This window comes from Triturus cristatus, chromosome 7 (assembly GCF_964204655.1).
Source record: "Triturus cristatus chromosome 7, aTriCri1.1, whole genome shotgun sequence".
Lineage (NCBI taxonomy): Eukaryota > Metazoa > Chordata > Amphibia > Caudata > Salamandridae > Triturus > Triturus cristatus.
The window spans coordinates 1,717,817,934-1,717,840,442 of record NC_140590.1 but is presented as its reverse complement, the minus strand read 5'-3'; the positions used below and the strand labels follow the sequence as shown (position 1 = coordinate 1,717,840,442).

At 44.2% G+C, this 22,509-nt stretch overlaps 1 protein-coding gene across 2 annotated transcripts in view; it reads right to left on the bottom strand.

The window, feature by feature from the left end:
• Window positions 1-22,509, bottom strand: part of LOC146812872 (alpha-2-macroglobulin-like protein 1) — a 315,529-nt gene that overhangs the window by 24,825 nt on the left and 268,195 nt on the right. For both annotated transcript variants that reach the window (XM_085619945.1, XM_085619946.1), the window contains 6 exons: window positions 20,908-20,994; window positions 19,796-19,972; window positions 16,579-16,660; window positions 14,761-14,917; window positions 7,280-7,354; window positions 5,867-6,029 (listed from right to left, as the gene is read on the bottom strand). In XM_085619945.1, coding sequence (XP_085476071.1) covers window positions 5,867-6,029; window positions 7,280-7,354; window positions 14,761-14,917; window positions 16,579-16,660; window positions 19,796-19,972; window positions 20,908-20,994 — 741 coding nt within the window. The remainder of the gene's footprint in view (window positions 1-5,866; window positions 6,030-7,279; window positions 7,355-14,760; window positions 14,918-16,578; window positions 16,661-19,795; window positions 19,973-20,907; window positions 20,995-22,509) is intronic.

Below are 22,509 nucleotides of genomic sequence, written 5' to 3'. Positions count from 1 at the left end.
TGCACTCTATTTTTCATCCATCAAGAACTTTAAGTTTCCAAGCACTGGACAATGGCTGATGGCAAGTTGTCGATTCAGTGCTGGAGGAGAAGCAAGTTTCCTCCTTGCAACCAAAATGGGGCCCATCAAAGCTTTGTTCAAGGGAAGCAAGTGTGCCACAGGATTTCCATGAGAAGGCTATCTTTGTTCTCCTCCACTGATACAGGCAATTGTAGAACTTCCACAGTTTTGTGCAAAATACCCATTACTGGGGCCACCTACCCAGTGAGAGGCCCTGAGGGGCATTTCAGATCGACATTTAGGGACGTTTCTAAGCCTCTGGCACGCTACAGAGTTACATTTTCACCAGTATCCATACATTACGAGAGACAAGATCAGAATCAGAGCGTTCCTCAAGGTGCTCAAAGTACTTATCATGAGGCAAGGGAATGCAAGGATTTTCCTCCTCAAGCAGTAGATGCCCTTTGTGTCTAAATCTGATCAAAAGGCATTAGTCTTTGGAAACTTCTTCAATTTCAGTAAAGAATCCATGCCCAAGAATAGGCCTAGACATGATGATGTCAGAGCAATCGACAAAACTTTGGGAGCTGAAGAACCACAGCCAGCACCGGAACCTCACGAAAAGGGGACAGGGAGGGGTTGACAGCTGACGGGGATGGAGCTACCAGCAGAAACTTGGTTGGACTTCCTGAAGACTCCATAGGACTGGAAGGCACATCATAGAGAGTCAGAACAGGGCAGAATATTGCCACTGTAGCATGTGTGACAGATGTGACCTAAGCTGATCAGCACTGAAACTTCAGAAAAGGGGCTACAAAGCTGGAATGAAGTATGACACCAACTACACCACTACCAATACAGGCGTTGAGGGCGATGTTAAGGATTGAGTCTGGGAACCCTGCAGCTTAACAGAAAACCTCCCCTTCGAACTGGAACAATGTCTAAAAGTGGAACAATCCCTGTTGTGGGGCTTTTTGCGAGATGACTTGACTTTGTTCTTGGAAGCCGGCCACTATGAAAACTTAGCTGTCATAAGCAAGCTAGAGAGAGATTTTGAGTGAAACCTGTAGTAGAGTCCGGTTGAGTGTTTTTGGAAGACCCGCACCATGAAGAGTTTCACCCAGTACTACTTGATGACGTTGCTGGTCATGCGGCCTACTTTTCACCTGAACCAGCTATGTGTTTTTGGATGCAAGCACCAGAGAAAAATGTCATGAGGGTCAGACATGCCAGAAACCGGTCCTAGGAAACTTGTTTCCGGTCCAGAGAAGGCATGGCTTGGCAGTTCGGGCTGGACTGTTCCCATGAGGCACAGGGTCAGACTGATTTGCATATGGCCATGTCTGAACTGGGGTGGTAGAGTGGGCTAAAGAACGGTGATGGATCAAACCCAGATCTGTTGACTGGATGTGAGTGTTTGATTGGTTCTGATGCTCCGTCCATCACCACCCCCTTTTGTACCGCTTTGTTCGCCATAAGTTGGCAGGGTATGCTCAGACGTGAGTCCCTTGCTCACTTTGCCACTGGATTCAAGCAAGCCTGGCTTTAGACGGCTGAAATGCCAGAAACCGGTCCTAGGAAGCTTGTTCCCGGTCCAGGGAAGGCATGGCTTGGCAGTTCGGGCTGGACTGTTCCCATGAGGCACAGATTCAGACTGATTTGCATATGGCCATGTCTGAACTGGGGTAGCAGAGTGGGCTAAAGAACGGTGATGGATCAAACCCAGATCTGTTGACTGGGTGTGAGTGTTTGATTGGTTCTGATGCTCCGTCCATCACCACCCCCTTTTGTACCGCTTTGTTCGCCATAAGTTGGCAGGGTATGCTCAGACGTGAGTCCCTTGCTCACTTAGCCACTGGATTCAAGCAAGCCTGGCTGAAGACGGCTGAAATGCCAGAAACCGGTCCTAGGAAGCTTGTTTCCGGTCCAGGGAAGGCATGGCTTGGCAGTTCGGGCTGGACTGTTCCCATGAGGCACAGGGTCAGACTGATTTGCCTATGGCCATGTCTGAACTGGGGTGGCAGAGTGGGCTAAAGAACGGTGATGGATCAAACCCAGATCTGTTGACTGGGTGTGAGTGTTTGATTGGTTCTGATGCTCCGTCCATCACCACCCCCTTTTGTACCGCTATGAGGGTCAGACATCAACATCTGCTTGTGGAAAGAAGGAGTTGTACCATATAAACCCTGAAATCATTTTGCATGAAAACATTTGAGGAGTGCAACTCCGGATCCACATCAAAGGTGGTGGAAAAAAAGTAAATGACATCAAGATGCTGGAGTCCGCCCGCCACCCTAATGGGGCTCTTAGTGTTATTCGTAGCCTGTTGGGTTCCTCTGCTTATGAAGTAGATTGTAAGGTCCTTATTTATTTTTCTGCTACTGTTATAATTTACTTAATAAATATTTGTCACAAAATAAGAATAAGGCAAATTTCTCAAGGTATATAAAAACCCCTGTTGCTTTACGCAGCTGTTTGAAAGTAGAGTTATAATTCAATAAGGACTGAAATCTCTTGATCATTACTAGTCCCCATTAGGGTCAGCACTCCATTGAACACAGTAGTTCCAATAGGAGTTTCCTCTATAATCAGCATTATAACGAGGGCATACATTTCATAGTAATTCCCAGTACACATTTTGCTAACAACAACCGCCTGGAATTTGTGCAGGAAATACTGCAGTGCTGTCAGTCAGTCAAATCACTTTATTCGATACTTAAAACATTTTTAAGATAATAAAAGTACAAAGACGCACAGTATGAAGTTAAAAGAGAGGATACAGTTTTCACAATAAGAAATAGTCACAGTAATTTGATGGCAGACATTAGATTTAAAAACAGGACTAAAATATATATTTCCTAATTCATGAAACAGAGTGGTCCCGCCGCCTAGTCTTCCATGAGAGAAGTAGATATGAGGCCACAGTATAACATACTAGTTCATTAGGTAGTAATTGTAAAAAAATACATAGCTAGACCGTGTTAGACCTGGCACCATTGGCGTGGGTCTCCCTTCCATTTCTTGCTGTTGCCTCCTGTGTTTTTGCTATGTGTTTTGCTGGTCTAGATGCTTTGGGCACTGTGCCACTGCTATTCAGTGCCACAATGCAAGTGCTCCCTATTGTATTGTATTGGATTAGTGACTCCATGATTGGTTCATTTGATTTACTTGTCAGACCCTAGTACAGTGCACCATGTGTGCCCAGGCCCTGTAAATCAAATGCTGCTGGGGCCTTGCAGCACTGGTTGTGCCACCCACAGAAACAGCTTGTAAAATGTGACTCAGACCTGCCATTGCAGAGCCTGTGTGCAGCCTGGGACTGCCATGTCGACTTGGCAAGTGCACCCACTTGCCAGTCCCTAAATCGTCCCTTTTCTACATATTAGCCACCCCTAAAGTAGGCCCAAGGGCAGGGTGCATTGTAGGTAAAAGGTAGGACATGCCCTGATGTGTGTAGCATGTCCTAATAGTGAATTCCAGCCAATTTAGTTTTTCACTATTGCAAAGCTACCTGTTCCCCATAGGCCCGAATGGGCAGTTTGATTATAACATCTTATAAACCTAACTGACTCAGGAAACTAGGTAGAAATTCGACTTTAGTATGCCTAAACTCAGAATGATAAAATACATCTTTTAGTGAAGTTGGTTTTAGAATTCTGTGTTTGAAAATACCACTTTTAGAAAGTAGATATTTTTTTGCCTAATTATCCAAGACTGCCTCTGCTATGTTGTGTATTCCTTGTCTAGTTTGTGAGCGACAGGGGTTGGGGGGCTCCAGGAGACTGGGTGAGTCAGCACAGGGCTGAATAGACCTATCTGCATGTAGGGTGGTGGGAGGATTTGCAATGGTGCCTGAATAGGGCTGTGCCTGCCTTCCACAATGCTGGCTCCACCTCCTGTGGTGCCGCTGATGACCCTGGCCCACACTGTCAAAGGAAAGAAGGAGTCCTGTAAAAAAGTGCTCCAGGACTACACAGAACTGGTTTGAACTAGATACAGACACTTTCTGCCTTCAGAGACAAAGGAGTTTGATGTATAAAAGGGGGGACCCAGACCCCAGAACTTTAGATCACTTCTGAGAATCAAGACGACCCTTTGACAAGGAGAAGAACCAAGGAAGCTGAAGGAGGAGACTGCCCCTGTGCTGTGCTGTGTCCATTTGTAGTGTTTTCACTGTATTACTGTATGTGTTCACAAATTCTTTACACACTGCCTCTGACATAAGCCTGTCTGCTCGTGCCAAGTTACCAAGGGGGTGAGCAGGGGTCATTTTAGAAGTGTACCCCCTTACCCTGACTAGAAACAAGGGTCCCTATTTGGTCAAAGGTACCTACCTCTGCCAACTAGAGACCCCCAGTTCTAACAGATGGCATTGAGTAAAATGGTATTTACAGCAGTACTGGAGAGTTTTGAAGCACAGAAAGGGCTTGGGGAGAGGAGAACGTGCAGTTTTCCTTGTTTAGTCCACATTCTGACGTACACAGCTCAGATTGGAGAGGTAACACCACACCCAGTAACCTCTGCCCTCTAATGGATTGGTATTTAGTGTGCGCAATATATACCATGACCGAACCACTTGGAATGAGTCCCTGAATGAGACCATGTTTGACATGGCTAGCCCTTTCAACTGTCTGGCTAGATCCATTATCACGAAATAAGGTGTGACAACCTGCACTCCAAATTGTGTAAGGAGATTGGTAGACAAAATTAATCAATGTTTATCAAAAGTTGCAAAAAAAGGTGCTGCCATATCTTTTCGAATTGAGCAATGCTTTCAAATCAACATCATGGCGTCCCAATGCATTTCGGTGTGAAAACCTTCGTCAGGGGAATGCTGTAAAAATATATATGCATTGTGTATAATACATTTCCCAAATGCATTGGGACGCCATGATGTTGATTTGAAAGCATTGCTCAATTCGAAAAGATATGGAATAAGAAAATAAAGAAAACTCCAGACATTGGATTGATATATATTTTGGATTATTTGGAATAGCATTTACATCTGTCATGTAACGCGCATTCAATTCATGTGGTGTAATTTTCACGATTTCATCCTAGGATTGCATCGGGACGTTGTGGCATAATGTTCTTTGCAAGTCACTGTAGAGTGAATTTCACTTGACATCATTGTATTGATGTTGTTTAAGTTGTTTCGAACTTTTGAATTTTTTTGAACTAGATGTGATAAACGTTTGCACCTTTTTGGGCCAGTGAACAGTGCGCCTTTGATTTCAAACCTTTGTTTGAAAATTTTGTAGATCCATTATCAGCAATGGAAAGGCAGAAATGTTAATTTTAATTTCAATTATAATAAGCAATCTGTTTTTAATTTCAAAAATATGCTACAAAGGCAAATGTAAAACCGATGAATCAAGCATGTATTTTTGGGGAACCTTATTGAAAGTGTTAATTGAAGAACAGAATAACTTTTTCCCCATTTAGGCAAAAATCTGTGTCTTGGTGAACATTTTTTTAAATTAAATATCTCTCTGCCATGTGTTACACATCTCTAGGACAGGGAGGGGTTTATTTCTCTTTTCAGAATTGAGTGTCCAATTTTTAATACATCATTTCAAGCAAAAAAAAGTCAAATAATAAGAATTTATTGAGCAAGTTAAATATATATTTAGGATGCATCACTCATAAAACCTGCTGTTCTGCTACCTTAACCTCTTCGGTGTCCATGACGAGCTGGACTCGTCATGGGCCGCGGTTGCGCTGTGCCCATGACGAGTCCAGCTCGTCATAAACCCCGCCCGCTAATGTAACGGCCGGCACAGGGCGGGGAAAGGGGCGGGCACTGAAGGGGTTAAATTGGTTGGGGTCTCAATAACTTTTGTGGGAATATGCCTCTCCTTCTTACCTGATTTGATGGCTTGCTCATTCAGCTCTGTTATCACTTTATCACGCGCCTCCTTGTAGTCAGCGAGGGTGAAGGTGTAGGCCATCAGAGCTAGTGTGTAGGTGTTGGTAACAGTGGGCAAAGACTCTTTCAGGTAGGCCAGAGCATGCTTCACAGTGCTGTCCTGCAGGGAAGTAATTGAAGTGGAGGTTGGTCACTTGGACCTAGTGATGCCATCATACAAACACACATCGCCAGCCAGATTATGAACGTGAGATTGCAGATGATGAGTGTCTAGTCTCCTTACCCACTCAGTCTAGGGTCCCACTATATTTGAAATTATCTTTGAGGGGGCTGGAAGGGTGTTATGTTTCCAGTTACTCTCAAATTGTAACCTCTTGATGAATTCAAAAAGATGAAGGGTGGGAGTTCCCGCTTCATCTCCCTACCATTCTTGGCTGCTATTCGCCATGACCACCTCTAGAGTTAGATTGAAGCTCAACTACGGAGCAAACCCCCTTTATCTCTCTTTTCAATAAGTGTGGATTGGTTTAGAGCAAAATATTATATCCTGAATATTGACTAATACAATAATATGAAGGTACATATATGGTTAAATATATATTTACTATTCCAAACTACATTATGTAAACATGAAGATCTGTATACCTTCAACATAAATAGGTGTGGAGTTAAGAATGTAAATGAAACTATACTTACTTTTATATATTTACATATATTTACCTTCATGATATTGTGGTAGTCTATATTCTGGATGCAATATATTGGTTGCCGATATTTAAAATTTGGTATTGTGGTTTAGCCATGCCAACTATATAGTTAGCCATTACTAACTATGTCAGGAAAACCTTCAGCATAATAAACTGCCTCCACGTGAATAATACAATAACAGCAACAGCAGCATGTGGCTATTGGCACAAAGGAAATAATAAAAGCTATACATCTACACAACTCAATATGACCTATAATTCAAAAAGCAGCATAAGAATATTATGGATTTTGAACTATTTTGATTTTCAAACATTAGCATGTTTGTTTCTCAGTATTGGTTTGTTGCACTATGCCCTAAGAAAGTTCTGTCCATTACTTGCAAAGTGACCTTTATCAGTATGGCAGTACCAGACCATCTGATTTGAGCAGTGTGCTGAACTCCACTTCAGTGAGCTATTTCCAGGGTACTGGCCAGCTACAAGTATCTCCTGAACTATCCATTGGACTCTCCTTTTAGACCCTTGAACCCATCTCATCAAGATGGAAAGTTGAAGATTGGCCATTACTAAAAGCCTGTCAAATTTAGCATGAACCAGCGGGTTTCCAATCCCCTGATCATTGTTTTAAAGGCTCTCTTCCATCCCCCGCCTCCCCAAACCCAGGTGTGTCTTAAGCGATGGTAAAGACTTGAACGAGACTCACCGTATCATTCATCCCCAGTTCGAGCATGGCTGCTGTGATGTAGGCCGAAAGGGAGAGGTTATCTTCAACGCCACCCTGTGAGAGACAGAGCACAGTTGTCACACATATAAACACACCTTTTCAGAGTTCTCTCCAACCCCTCCCTTCTCTCAGCAGTAACAATCAACATATTGTGCAGTTCTTGCTTGCATGTTAAATATCTTTAATTCAATTACTGTTGCAAAAGGCTTCTCTTCAAAACTTTTTGGTGCAACAAATGTAATCTCACCAATCTGTTGAAAATTTTGAATTTTTAGTTCATTCTGGCAAGCAGACTTTTCAGGTAGATGTGAGCCAAAGTATCTACTTTTTGTTGTAATTTATTTAATATAATAGCATGCAAAGTTTATTGCCATTTGGCAAAACTAGAGTGTCTCATACTGACATCCAAGGATTTACAGTGACAGAGCTGCACTAAAATCGCACAATTTCTATCAGCCATCCTAATAAATGCATGTATTAATGAGTATAGGAAACTGGTTCTTTATATGATATTATCAGAATCAGAGGAGAATATCCTGTTTTTGCCAGGGTCTTGCAAACTCATGTTTTGGAGACCCTCATTCACATTAAACTCAGGGTGTGGTATATGTTGATTCTCCGCTGTGTTGGTTAGGTGAATAGCATCATCATTGGGTCTTTTATCACTTGAGTGCTCAGTTCTCCAAGTGATCTACGTTCCGCCACCTGGAGGGAGCCCATCTGGTTTTTAGACAGTTGTGGTTAGAGAGTGAAGAAGATTAAAATTACCTCCATTCCTTAGTTCAGTCTTTTATTTACCAAGGAAGGGGCAAGATTAAAAGGAGTGGATGGTGCTGTGGTGGAAGTGTTAATGTTCCACCGCCCCTTGTGTTAGGTTGTGGTAGGCCAGCATCTTTCCGTCCTAGGGTGCCCTAACAGGTCTATGGGCCTTCTTCAGGACCAAAGTGATAAGTTATATCAAATTGAGATATATTGGGTAAAGAGTCCAGGGGTTCCCTATGAGAGGACAAGGGCTTACTCTAGAAATCCCAAGGTACTCTTATAGGGGGTAGTGTAGTTGAGCAGCCCAGAGATGATTGCAAGACAGCTGCAAATACACAAAATAGTCAACAAGTGATACGCATGACTCAATAAGGAGATCCACACTAATTTATCAAAATAACGGGTATCTTTATATATGTTTAGGCACCTGAATCAATTTCTTCAGGTAAGTACATTTTTAACAAGAAATACTTTTGAGTTTAAAAAGTCGACACTGTGCAATTTTTAGAAGCTGCAATGTTATCCTATGGGAGGAAAAGCAAGTGCGGCATTCAGGCACATTACGGAACCAATCTCCAGGAGTTAAGGTGAGTATGGGGCAAGGTCCAAGGCAGCACCAAGGGGGACCAGTCTGGCTGAACCAACAAGGAAACTCACATGAGGCTGGGGGATGTAGGGACACCTTTGGTAATTTTCTCCTCAGGCCAAAGCGGCTGGCTGCAGAGGTGTTTGGCTGTGTCAGATTTTCATCACCGGCAGCGGTCGCAGTAGGGCGGTCAGACACAGAGGTTTCAAGTGACGACAGACGGCCCACATTGGTCAACCCCAAGGTGGGCTTTATCTCTGGATGGTCAGGGGACCATGCTGACTCTGTTGGCCTACTTCAGCTCAGCCTCTGGAGCAGGGTGCAGAGGCATCTGGTTACTGCTTCCATCAGCAGTTGGGAGTCCTCACAGTTCTCTTGGGGTGATGGAGAAGCAGATCCGCTGCTCCACGGGAGCTCCTAAGTCTTGGCAGAAGTGCTGACAGTCCTCCAAGGTTTTTGGAGGCACAGCAGCTTGCAGGGTGAGACAACTTTGGCACAATCATCAGGAACAGCAGACAAGCAGGCAGGGTTGGCACCAAGTCAGTTTCTTCTTCTACAGTTCTTGCTTTTCACTACTTTTTGGTCCTCTTTCTTCTTTTGGCCATCAGAATCTGATTTTATGGGCGGTAGGGGAGTGTTTGGTAGTAGCCAATGGTCTACTGACCCTTCGGGTCACTACGCCCCCTATATGACCACTTCCTGTGGAAAGTGAGCATAACTCTGTCCCAGAGTTCCTATGTTTGCCATCACAAAGATGGCTACTTCTGATGGCTACTTCTGAAAAGTCATGCCCACCTCAGATTAGACACCTTAGGGGTGGTACTAGCCTGGGGATGGCATGCCTACCTGACTGGCTCATTTTCCCGTCTGTCCAGGTGCCAAAGGGGCTCTGGACAAAGGAGGTCAGTTTCCTCTCCTGTGAGGGAAGCCAGATTCATATTTCGCGGGCAACAGCTCTTTGAATCTTGCCGGCCTAAGAAGTCTAATCAGCAGGTCATCCTGTGGGAGGGGATGTGACACGCTCTTCCCGGGCGAGCTTTGTTCCTGACCTCCTGAGAGCAAAAGGCTCTCCTCCTAGGAGGTCAGACACTTGTCTTGGATTGCAGGCTGACACAAACCAGTCAGCCAACATACCAGAGGCCGGTAGGTTTTCAGGGTGCACCTCTAAGGTGCCCTGTGGGTGCATGTATTGATAAATCCAACACTGGAAACCGTGTGGGTTCATCAACATGAGATGTTTGAAATCAAACATCCCTATCTTCAGTGTAGCCATCATGTAGCTGGAGAACTCGTTTTCACCAGTGTCCAGTACATGGTTTAGAATAGCCTCCCTGATCACTCGCAGGAATAGAACTGACCGGGACAGGGGCATATCTGCTCATGCAGGTATGCTCTCACAGGTAACATTAAGCATCCTGTCTTATGGTTGTCAGGTCTGCTGTAGGGGTGACTTACAAATAGTCCATGCAGTGTGAGGGGACATGCACACAGGGATGTGTGACATGTCCTGTTTTCACTTTTGTCTGCGCCAAGACACGTAGCCTGCAATGGCAGCCTTGCATGAGTTTGGTGAGCAGTCTCTTAGGGTGGCACGATTTGTGGTGCAGCCCTTAGGGATCCTCTTTAGTACCCCAGGCTCTTTTTAGTTCCAGTTACTTAGGACTTGCCGAGGGTGCTAAAGGTTTTGCCAATTGGGGGAAACAATTGTACAGTTTGGGAAAGAGATCTGGCACTAGGGACCTGGTTAGCAGGAACACAGTGTACTTCCAGTCGAAATCACATCAAATAACAGGCAAAATGTGGGTGTGACCATGTCAAAAAGGGGCACTTTCCTACAGCCAGGTACAATGTTTTGCCCTGACTTGTATTTACATGGCTTCGACACAGGCATGTAATTGTCAGCGGTTATTGGAAGGTGCCATAAGAACCTGTGTCTAAGTATCAATAAAGAGAAAACTTGACATCTTATGTAAAGCATGTAAACTGACTCATTATTATTTAATACAGCAGGTTTGCTTACAATTAAAAATCTGTAAATACATTTTACTGATTTACTCCTGGACGTGGGGCTCACCGGGCCTGTGGCATGTTGTCCTATACGACACTCTTGCCGACCTTTTCGTCTGATCTGGTGGCACATGTCAACAAGGGACATTTAAATGAAAAGTAGGGCCATGTGTAAGGATCGGTTCTGTGATGGCTCATACGGGAGAGCTGCGGCAGAATTGGCTAATGTACTGTTTAGCAATGGTTCACAAAGGAAAGGGACTGACTGCAGTAGAACTGTTTTAATTTGTAATGTTTACATTAGGTGGTTGATGACGAGATCCGGTTATACATCCATGTAGTAAAAAATATGTTGTGGTGAGTTGTGCTGGAAGTTTGTAGAAAGCAAATTAACTCGCCAATAGGTGGATATTACTCCACAAAACGTGCACGTATGTGCTTCCGCATACAGATGAAAGGCATGTAGGCATGCCATCAACATATATTGGCATGTATCGACAGTTTCATGCAAGCATTGCAATGACATCTATCAACACATGTCAATGTTGCAATTACTTGTATTATAGTTGTTAGCATTAGGTTGCTGTGTGTCAGCATAAGTAGGCATTGCAATGGATGCAACAGGCATGTCAGTGTTACAGTGGCTCCTGTTTATTATTGGAGGATAGTGGGGAGGTTTTTAACTCTGAAGTCACTTCCACTTCCGTTCCTTCCATTTCTGTCCTTGGAAGGTCTTACCCTGAGCTGTGAATCAACATGGACTAGCGAATGGGGGCTGACAGACTTCTCTGCTGTATGCAGCCCATGGCGTTAGAACCTTCTGTGGCACGGAAGGGCTGACGTCCAGTGTACCGTGGCATCTTCCAAGCAACATTCACTGAGTGTGCATGCCATACACTGTGCTGGTGAAGTCACAGCCTTCTTGTTTAATGCAGAGGGCCCTGTCAAGAGCTGATTGGCCAATCTTCTGCTTCTGTTGCAGGTGTGGGGAGCCTGCTGCCTCTTACAAGTTGCACTTGAATGTCACAAGCATCAGGAGTCCTTTTGAAAGTAATCTGCAGGGACTTATCATGGGGATAAAGTTAGACTTTCCACATGAACCATCTTGTAGCCCCGAAATCATTGTGTTTTCACATAATTTTTTTAAAGAGGGAAATGTATTCTTAGATTATTGTTAATACGAGAAGATGCATCAGTGCACTTGGGTGGTGCATTTACGGGAAGTCTAGCATGCACCACAGGCATTGTCAATGCATGGAAGGGGATCTGTTGCCACAAAAATGAAAGTGTGGGCTCCCCTTGTCTTCGGACCTCATTGAGATTTGTGTGGTGTCAGGGGTTGAGGGGAACCTGTGCGAGAACAGGCAATCAATGTGTTTGCAAAGTGGCAGAACCGGCTCGATGACCGTGGCAGGACTGAGGGTGTCCGGGGAGGATGGTAACCTGTGCGAGAGCAGGTAATCAATCTGGCGCGATGGCTTGATGAGGCACGGAATTCTATGATCGGGAGTCATGAGCGGTGCTTAAGGCATGTGGTCCCGAGCCAGGAGAAATTGGTCTGCGCAGTGCTCAGTGGCTCAATGGGCAAACCCCAGACACCATAATTTCGCCACGGTCATCGAGCCGTTGCTGTTAATTTATCCAGGAACCGAGGATTCGCTTCCGCCTTCCCCTCAAGCACACCACCAGAACCACGTTAATTACCCCATCACCCGCAACGGAGGCTAATTCGCTTCCTCACATTTCTTTGCTGACCTCGCGCAGCGTGCATTTTCCTAACACACACCCAGTGTATTGTAGGTATTGTTGTACAGGTTGTATGTCCTTCAGGCATCCATCCAAATCTGTCCTGATGATGATCTCATTATCCTTTTAAAAAGGAGCGAAAAGCCGTTGACTTGCTTGACACCTTACACATGAGTCTATCTTTATGTAATGTGTAATGGTTGTGTTTTTTATCCCGCTTGTCTAACTTTTCACATTTCAAAACAAGCCTTGTGCCTTGCCTGATTGTTTGTTTCTCTTCGTTCGCTTCTATGTTTTGGATACAGGATTGTGCCCCACTATATTTTTGTTTCTCTTGATTCTTCAAATTGCCATTTATTAAATTTTACTGTCTGGCTGAACAGTAGCAATATAGTATTAATTCCATTCTATATTCATGGTTTGCTTTCACCTAACCTTTTTCTATATCTAACCGATGGCAGGATATTTTTTATTAAGATATTTTATGTAGCACTGCATGTCAACTTTATATTACTTTGAATGCTGCAGATGAAGGAGGAAAGTTCGCTTCCAATCGATGATAGTGGGTCCAGTCCATTATTCTTCCTCGCAGCCCCCATCTCCCTTTCCTGAAAAAAGTGCAATTTTTTTCCACCAGGTGAAGACTTCAGAAAAACAGTTCAAGCCCTAGCCCTCTCCCACGTTGATGAAGGCAACACCCAGCTGAGCAGCATCCCAGAGACCACCATTGCTCCACTGGTAGACATCCTTCAATCAGTAGGATGGCTCATCAATGGGTTGGAGCAGACTGACGACTTTACCCTCATTGTAAACAGTGGTGGCTCCTCTGCTAAGGCGTAGGAGCGTAGCCCCACTGCTCACTGAGGGGTGTAAACTAAAAAGTACAATGATAATAACTGGAGTTATTATCATTTTATTTCTTGTATGGTCAGGGTAGGGGTTGCTTGGCTCCCCTGACGTCGGGGAGGAGGAGGGGTTGTGCACTCTGTAAAAAGTGCACATAAATGTTTGACCGCCCCTCTGCATTACAGCCTGCATGGAGAACATGCCCAGGCCCCCATTCCCTGGCTGAGGGCTGAACCACAGCACTCAGACAATCACAACGCTGCATTGCAGCATTATGATTGGCTCAGGGAAGCCTGGGTGCTTACCAATCAAAAAGCTGCATTGCAGCATTGTGATGGCTGTGGGGAGTCTGGGTGCTTCCAGGTCCCCGGAAGAGACTCACTTGACGTGGGAGAGACGCGGCGATGGAAAGATGGCAGCGAGATCAGGTAAGTGATTTTTTCAGATTTTTAATTTAACCCCCCCCCCCAGCCACTTTGGACCTTAATGCCCGCCACTGATTCTAAAGTATAGACAGTGGTTCCCCTGCAAGCCTGGCATCACTACAAGTCATTCTACTCCAAGACCCCTGTTTACCTAGCTGACAAACTGAAAAAATTGGTAGGTTAACACCAAACAAGGAGTTTTAACATCACTAGAAACCCTGCAGTATATTGAAAAGAAAATGATATTTCCTAGTCTTTGCCCCAGAGACACACCCCCTACTAAATTAAAACAGTACCAACCCTACTACAATTCACGCAGAAACTAGAAGCTCACCTCTTCAAGAAAACTATCTGAGATAGGCTCAATTCTCACCCCTTCAACCTTTCCTCCCTGGGCCTTGTCCCCTGTACAGGGCATCATCACTAGCCAGCTAGGTTCATGCTTTAGAAATACAAAAATGCACATACATAAACTCAATTATCTTTGTTTTGCCATCATGCCTTTCACGAACAAGGACCCAGGTATCTTCAGTTCAAATTTCGGCATAATTCTCCTTCTTGCTCTCTCATGTCTGCCTCTGCTTTTTTTTAATCTCACCTAGAATAGGTTATTCTCAAATTGAGGGGTCATTGTTCATGTTTCTAGAGGCCAAACACTGGCACTCTCTTCCTTTTTCTATCCCTCACTATCCATTTGATTGGTCGATCTTGCCTCAAATCTCTGACAGCTCTACTTTCCTGCTCCTCTCTTTAATTGACCTACATTGTGATTCTACAGCCCCTTTCCTTCAGTGCCAGCACACCATGCTGGGTGACAGTTGTGCTTTATAAACATCTATCAATAAAAATAATGCAAGTCACCTCAGAGCTCCTAGACTTTGTAAAGGAGTTGGGTCTTCATCCACATTCCTCTACAACTCTTCAATGACTTGCAAGACCCTCAAAATGCACATGAAGAAATGTCTTATCTTGTACTTGCAAGCAAACTTAGAGCTATTCACTTCCACTTGGCATGCTACTACATTAAAGCCCAAGGAAAGGCAACGTTCCTGGATGGGGTAAGGCACCATTTTGTGAAGCATCCATACCTTTAGAGCGTTGTTTAAGAGTTTGCCAGAACTGTTGAAGCCGCCGCTCTCCACTTGATGCTCCTTCAGATGGCGGAGGGCTTGCTGGATGTATACCTTGTCAATGTATATGTAGTCCTGGGCCTGACCAAAGGACTTCATGACGAAAGCAGTGAGCCTGAGGAGACAGAGAATGAGAGGGTGAGAAGGATGGAACAGTTGTAGCTGTAGAGAGTTGGACGGAAAGACAGGGGAAGGATTGGGATGAAGGAAAGGAAAAGTCTTAGAGATGAAAAGGAACAGGAAGAAACAAGAGCGATGATCCTGGAGATTGGAAAAAAATGAGGCAAATGATGCCGCCAGGTGGGAAAGGGCAGCCTGTAGATGTTGGGACAGGATTGCAAAAGAACAGGCAAGAGGGGAGAAAAGGAGGTAAAGAGAATAGAAGGATGAGACAGCGATGAGCTGGAAGGGGATGTGGAGGCAAGGGAAGGTAGAATATAGGAAATGATATACTAGGTGACGATCTGAGAAAAGGGTAGGAGGCAAAGACCTGAAATAAAATGGTGTGTTATACCACAGTGGTTCCTTAATATGGATTTTAGCAGAGCTATCATGACATGATGAGTCTAGTGTCTGAGTTACCCTGTTCCCATGTTAAGGAGGATTGATGTACACAAACCAGCTGTCTGGAGAAGCTTGCAGGGCACTAGGAGACATAGTTTGTCAGATTACCACCTTTAACGAGCACTTACCTCACACCCAAGGCTTTAGGGAGTAGGTCTAGAGTGTGTTGAGATGACTATCAGATCGCAGGTGCACTGTACTGTGAAACAGCTCATTGTTGTTAATTTACATATAGAAGGAAGAAGGACCGTGAATCCTAGTCGGTGCCCCATCCCACAAGCCGGAATCTCATATTCAAGAACTGGCTCCTGTCACGGTAAAGATGCAGGGTCCAGTATTAGGCTGCCTCCACCCTGTCCATGTGGCTCTCTTTCCGGGTGTGTGAGTGTAAACAGTAAGGAGTTACTTATATCTTTCCAGGTGAGATTCAGCGTATGTATAGCACAACATTTGGGATCACTCCTCTAGCCTCCCCTTCTTCCCCTGTCCCCCTCTCCTTGCTAGAGGCTGTTTCAGAAGTTTGTGCCTTTCCTGGTGCACTTAGTGTAGGAAGTCAGCCATCTTAGCCGTTGTGTCATATTCAAAATACTGCTGTCCCTGAAAATTACTGCTTTATTCTTCTCTTCTCTGTTCATTCACCAATCTTTTAATGTGTGATTCCTTGCGCTCTTATTCTTTTATGCATCCACGTTATTTATACATTCATTCTCAAACGTTCAAGCATTCATTTTCCCACACGTGTATGTTTCATCATCCTATCATCTATTACTTGCTAACACTCCTATCCACCCACCTATCCATTCTCTTCTTTCATTTAGGTCTCTTTACACACAGATTTATCAACTCTTCTCCCCTTGTCCCTGTACGTATTCAATGATACATGCATTCATCCATCCTAAAACAATTACTCACCAATTCAGTCATCAATTTTCCACTTGGATTCATTCTTCCATCTATCCAGATTCATATTTTCATTCACCTCATTGTTTTTTCACTGGATTCATGTGCAGTTGCATTGATTTATTCATCTCCCACCCATCCACCCATCCATCCATCCATCACAAGTTGTGATTGAAACAGGAGCCACTCCTGACACAACAAATACTGACCATTTGTGAACAAAACTGGACACATCTCTGAAAAAGGGCCCCCTCCATACACTTTCATGGATCACATTTACAGGTAGGGATACAGTTGCACAGACACACGTACCAGGTGTTCCCCTCCTGATCGCTTTTGCCAAAGGCGCTGTAGGACCCATCATCGTGCTTGTAGTTGAGCTGCCTCTGGTACCCTGCAGAAAAATAAATCAAGTGAGAGGCCATATTTCTCATATAAATTTTTGTAAGGACATTTATTCTGCTTCCTGCAAGTGACATCACACCCCTAGTCATTGGAGGGTAAGGGCCTCAAAGCTGTTTGAGGGAATATGTAAGGAAAGAAAAAAGGCAAGATGTTCTGAAGCATCTTGGGAATAAACAGCACGCGACGAGTGTCAGTCGAAGTAATTCTGTAGGTTGATTCACCAAAGACAGCACACGACCATCCCGGCATCTCGCCCATGCAGATTAACCGTCTGCCTCGGAAAACCTCACCAGCAGCATCATCGTGGTGACATTCCACCAACATGAGGTTCTGTTGCAAACCCACAAAACAGAGGCATTCCACCTTTGTCCACACAGCGGACTTCAAGCCCAATTTTCAAGATAACCAATGTGTAACTGATGCCCAATAGTACTTAGTGGGCCCAATTCACAAAGCTGTTTGCATCTATGGGTCCGAACTACAGGTGCAATTGCTTGATTCACCATAGCAAGGTAATTTGCACCCACGCTCTCCCTCCCAAAGCATAGCCTCTTAACAATCTTTCTGATTCTCAGACTTGCATCCTTTCACAGCTCACATTTAAGGAACTTTTTCTTTCTTTTTCTTTGAGCTCTCCATGAGAGCGCATGTTTTTCTGGGATCTCTCAATCATGTTCTGCTTTTTCTCCACCAAATCCCACAACCCCTGCCCCAGAGTGCTTCCTGCTGCTCTCTCTCCTCATTTGCTCTCTCGTTTGTGTGCTGTTTTTTCTTTGACTTGCCCTCTGAATCCCATTGTATTACTCCCTCCTTCCCCACTCTGTCCAGTGCCGCCTCCTCTTTGACTTTTTTAATATTGTTCTTTTATTATTCTGCCCCTTCTGTTCCTCCCCTCATCTGCTGCCTGTTGCTTCCCTCCCACCACCACCTTCATGCTCCCTTCCCTGTGATGTTATAGTTAGATGTTGAAATGAGAAAAGAATTAACATTCAAAAATATGGAAAAACACTAAAGTATGCCAGTTGGAATTTAGTTAATTTACTTTACTTACATTGTGCCCCATCAAGTACTGATTATTACCTCACACATTACCTGGGGGCAGCGGCACTCATTAATAATTTGAACAATACTGTTCTTTAAGTTTAATGAGTGCTGTCATCAATGTTGTCATTTAACACGTAATGAGTGATGCAAATTATTATGTATGGGTAACTCACCTCCCATGGGCGATGATTGGATAATTCAGCAATGAGGGAGTGCCTGGAAAAGCCTGGGAGAACCAACAAACCTAAGAGTTTTTGGGTAGTCACAAAATTACTTCTCTGTAACCCATCCCTGCCCTGGAGACAGCCAGGGATTTACTCCTATCTAGGGCAAGAATAAATTAATCCCACTGTGGGAAAATAACAAACTGTCGTACTTTAATCTCTGGGACCGCGTAGGGAACAGGGCCCTACCCCTGTCTATCCTGGTATTAGCGAACCGCAAATGGTTAATGCGGTATGTACAAGTGCTTTATATAACGCTCTGGCTATGAATGCACTGTGTACACGTTGTTTTACATCACTTTGCGGGTTCCATTTTGGAAGCGGTGGCCATCTTGTCATTGCCCTCACATAGGCTATGATGAAGCAAAATACGGGCCTCACAGTACATGTGCTTTCCTTTGACTTCTCTGTGACATGGGCAGCTGGCTCTGCTGCCCCAGGTCAAACTGGTCTCACGAGCTCCCCTTCCTCCGTCCACCTGTGATTAGTATCAGGGCTTGACACACCATAAAACCCTTTCATTCTACACGAGCCCCCGGCTAATCTCTTTCACACCTGACTGTTCCTGCTTTATGACTTGTTTCTATCACCAGGAGCTGCCCGAGTTTATTGGGGCCTATCGATATCTAATATGGGATCTGAACCTTGCTGGGTAAATAATTGTGGGCTGGCTTAAACTGGAATGTGGGATGGTCATCATGACTCTGCTCTTTCGTTTGAAATGTACACTTGTATTTTGCCGTATCATAAAACCTAAGAATGTATGCCTGAGGCAGGAAAAACTGTACTTAAGGAGAAGTTCGTTTCTATGATTTTTCAGCAGTCTCCTGAGAACATACACGCTGTTGTACTTCTAGGATACCTGTAATTGGTCTGCAGCCAATAAACGTTCTTTGACTTCACCCAGAAGACTCTGTGTTTCTGTAGGTCCGGAACAGGGAGAACCCAGAAGTCATAGGGTGTGTGCCCCTGCACCGCTGGGACTAAATTACCCAGTACTTCAAAACCCAAAATGTATAAGGATTTAAGGGAAAGGTCTCCTTCACAGAAAAAAAGGTGAAGATCAGGTGAACTTAGGTAAATATTCTGAAAAAGAGATATTGCTCCAGTCTTTGTGGACCGGAACTGGACAACCTGCAAAAATGTCATCAATAAAGGACAGAAACCTAGAATGCAACAATCAAGTGATATCAGGACTTTTATGCTTAGGCTCTCCTCTCCCTCTGGTTAGACAGATCCCACAAGCTCAGACATTAGACGTTCAACTGGGGTTACTGTGACACTACAGCCAGCCAGCAGGCATGGCCATAAGACTACACCAATGTTACAGATTTTTGCTTCAGACAGCAGCACTGATGATATTTATCAATATAGATGAAGAAATGCCTCCATATAAAATATAAAAGAGCAGCGGAAGCATTCATTGCCGTCCGGCACCAAGGAAGAAGTATCAGCAAAAAGTGTGCCCAAGTTAGCAGGAATAATAACACAAATAAGTGTATCATAGACCCCTGGATAAGCAAACATTTTATTCCCAAAAGCAGCTTGAAATTTCCAGACAAAACTAATCTGCTTTCCCAAATAATGACCTTTTCATTTTGGGCAAACTGTAGTCCCCACAACAAAGTGTGTACACCCAATACCAACTGCATTTATTGAATGCATGGATTGGTTCCCTAAATAACAGCCTGTCCCTTTCTTTAAGGACTTGCATGCACCACTTCCACACCTGCTCAGCCTAGGGTCAGGAATACCTTCACCCAGGATGCCCACCCGAAGCAAAATAATGCCCAAGCCCTAGGAGATGCCCTTTACAGGAAGCAATGAGACATTTATCTCAGCCATTCTGCACTCACCGCTCTTCAGGTACTCCTCTGCCTTTTGTTTAATCCCCGGTGTCATTTGATTGGTCCGTGTTAGGTACTGCATGATGTAGATATTTGGGGCAAACTTGACCATGTTCTGCTCGCCACAGCCATAGGGCATGGTCAGGAGTTTGTCGATGTTCTGCAGGGCAGTGCCCATGATGTCACCTATACAGAATAAGGGCAGTGCAGTGATGACAATGGACACACACAAACAACAGCACCGAACACAAGCTCACGGTTATTAACATCAATGCAAAGGTTTAGTGGACAAACCTAAGGCAGTAATGATGTAATTTACTTCAATGTTTATGAGATTGGGGAATGGAAACCATGGGTGGTACTATGAGGGGTATTGATAAAAGAAGGAGGGAACACATGCATCATAAAGAAAGGGATTGAGAGGAATGAACAGAAGAGAGCAGAGAGGAAATGGGGAATGAAATGAAGAAGAAAGGGGCAAAAAACTGAAAAAAGTGGAAAAATAGAGAAGGGGAGTGAAAGAGGAAACAATCAAGAGGGAAGAAGGGTGTGAAAGAGAAAAAATGTGGCAGTGAAGAGAAGAGTGAAGTGTGTGTGTGGTAGTAGGGAATAAGAGTTGGATTAAAAAAAGGCAAACAGAAGGGAGTAAGGAAGGGAAAAGGAAGAAGCAAAAGTGGAACGAATGGCAAAAGGGGAAGAGGGAGAGTGGTAGGAAAAAGGGAAGAATGGCATAAAGGAAAGAAAGGAAGGTGGCACTGAACCATTATCCGATGCAATGAGCCATGTAGAGATGCAGTGAGACATGAAACAAGGCGATGGGGAAAGAAATCAGTGTATCAGGAAATTCTCGACTAAGACATGAAGGGATGCAATGATGCATGCAGGAAGTGGGCCAGAAAATCAATGTGGATGTAGTGAAACACCAAGAGAATTTCTGACGTTGGAAGTGTTGCAACAAACTAATAATGCCTGCAATGAACCATGGAAGAATATATTGAATCGTGCCTTTTTACAATGGTGGAATACACGGATATAGGATATGATAGAAGAAGACAGGAAGTGATTCAATAAACATAACGCTCTGCAAAAAAGCAAGTCAAGATAAGGATAGTCTTTCCTACCCAGGGCCGATACATGTGCTCGCTCTGAATCCTTAAGAATGTTCTCCGGGAGCTTCAGAGAGACCACCTCTGATGCCTCACTGTCTCCTAGGGTAAAAACATCAAGAAACAGCAATAACATATCACCGGTAGTGGCTAGAAACCTTTGAATTTAGAAAACTAACCCTATGTCTCTTCTTCCCATTGTGTTTCAATATAACAACTGCTCATTCATAAAAGGCACTTCCTATACCAAGAAATCTCAATCTTAATTGCGCACTCAAAGATCAACAAAAGTCAGTGGAGTTTTGCTGGTGGGAAAGAAGTCTCAAGGACCACAAAGACTGAAATGGGTCTCATCAGTGGATTATGGATCAAATTTTGGGTTGTCTGTAACCACCATAAATTGTATTGGACATATTCATTGCTAGCAGTATCTTGCCAGGAAAGCGCCCCACTTTGTTCCCCACACCTTCTTTCTTTTTACTGCCCCCTCAAAGATCCAGTCTTCATGTTAGTTTGATACATATAGTGTGCAGCTGCTGCTGGTCATATCTGTTTTTACAGTCCAGATCCTTCACAATTTTGATTATTGATCTGCCCATCTTGAGCAAGAGTTTCAACTTTTCAGATTGCATTCAGTTCCAACTATTAAAACACTTACTCATCCATGAATCTGTGGGTGTGCTCTACCATTTGCCCCCACTCACTCATTTGCCCTCTAGCCTTCTCAGCCCAATCTTTGATAATTCCCTCTCATTAAACACAGAAACTGAGAGTAAAAGTAGCGGGCTAAAAAATGACAGGTTGGAATGCTACCCCTAGTTATTGCCAGACTATTTGCAAGCATTCCTCCCATCACCTTTTATGTGTTTTGATGTAATGCTCTAAATGGCCAAGGGTATGCCTAGACATGAGTTCTGTGATCACTGTGCCACTGGAACCAAGATGCATCTGACTGAAGAGGCCCAACTAGCCCAAAACCGGTCTTGGATTGTGTGTGTTCCTGTTCGGAGAGGACCTGACCAGGCAGTCTGGGTTTGCAATGTTCCTTCTGGAGCAGGACCAAGGCTGATTTGTGCATGACTGGGTCTAATCTGAGGTGGCACAGTCGGTTAAAAAAGAAACAAATGATTTCCAGTCGTTAGGCTATTCCTTCCACCATCTTTGTATGTTTGATGTCATGCCCTAAGTGGCCAAGTGGATGCTCAGGCGTGAGTCAACAAGTTGCCCCCGAATGAAGAGGCCCAAATATGTCGAAAAGGGCTTTGGTTGCCTGTGTTCCAGTTCAGAGAGAGCCTGGTTTGCAGTTTGAGCTGAAATGTTTGTATTCGAACACGACCAAGGCGGATTTGCATATGGCTGGGTCTAAACTAAGGCAGCATAGTGGGCAGAAAACAATTGGTTGGAGCGCTGCCCAGGCATCTCCGAGTGGTTAGACTATTTGCAAGCTTTCCTCTCATCATCTTTTGGGTGTTTTACATTCCCTCTCAATAAGACAATCTCCGTTAATCTCATCCAGGGAGGAAACTGACCCCCTGCTGCATCTGAAGCAAGCATGCCTTTTTATATCTTAGTTGGTTCCAGTGGTGACATTTCCACATGTCCCTCCCATAAAATGGC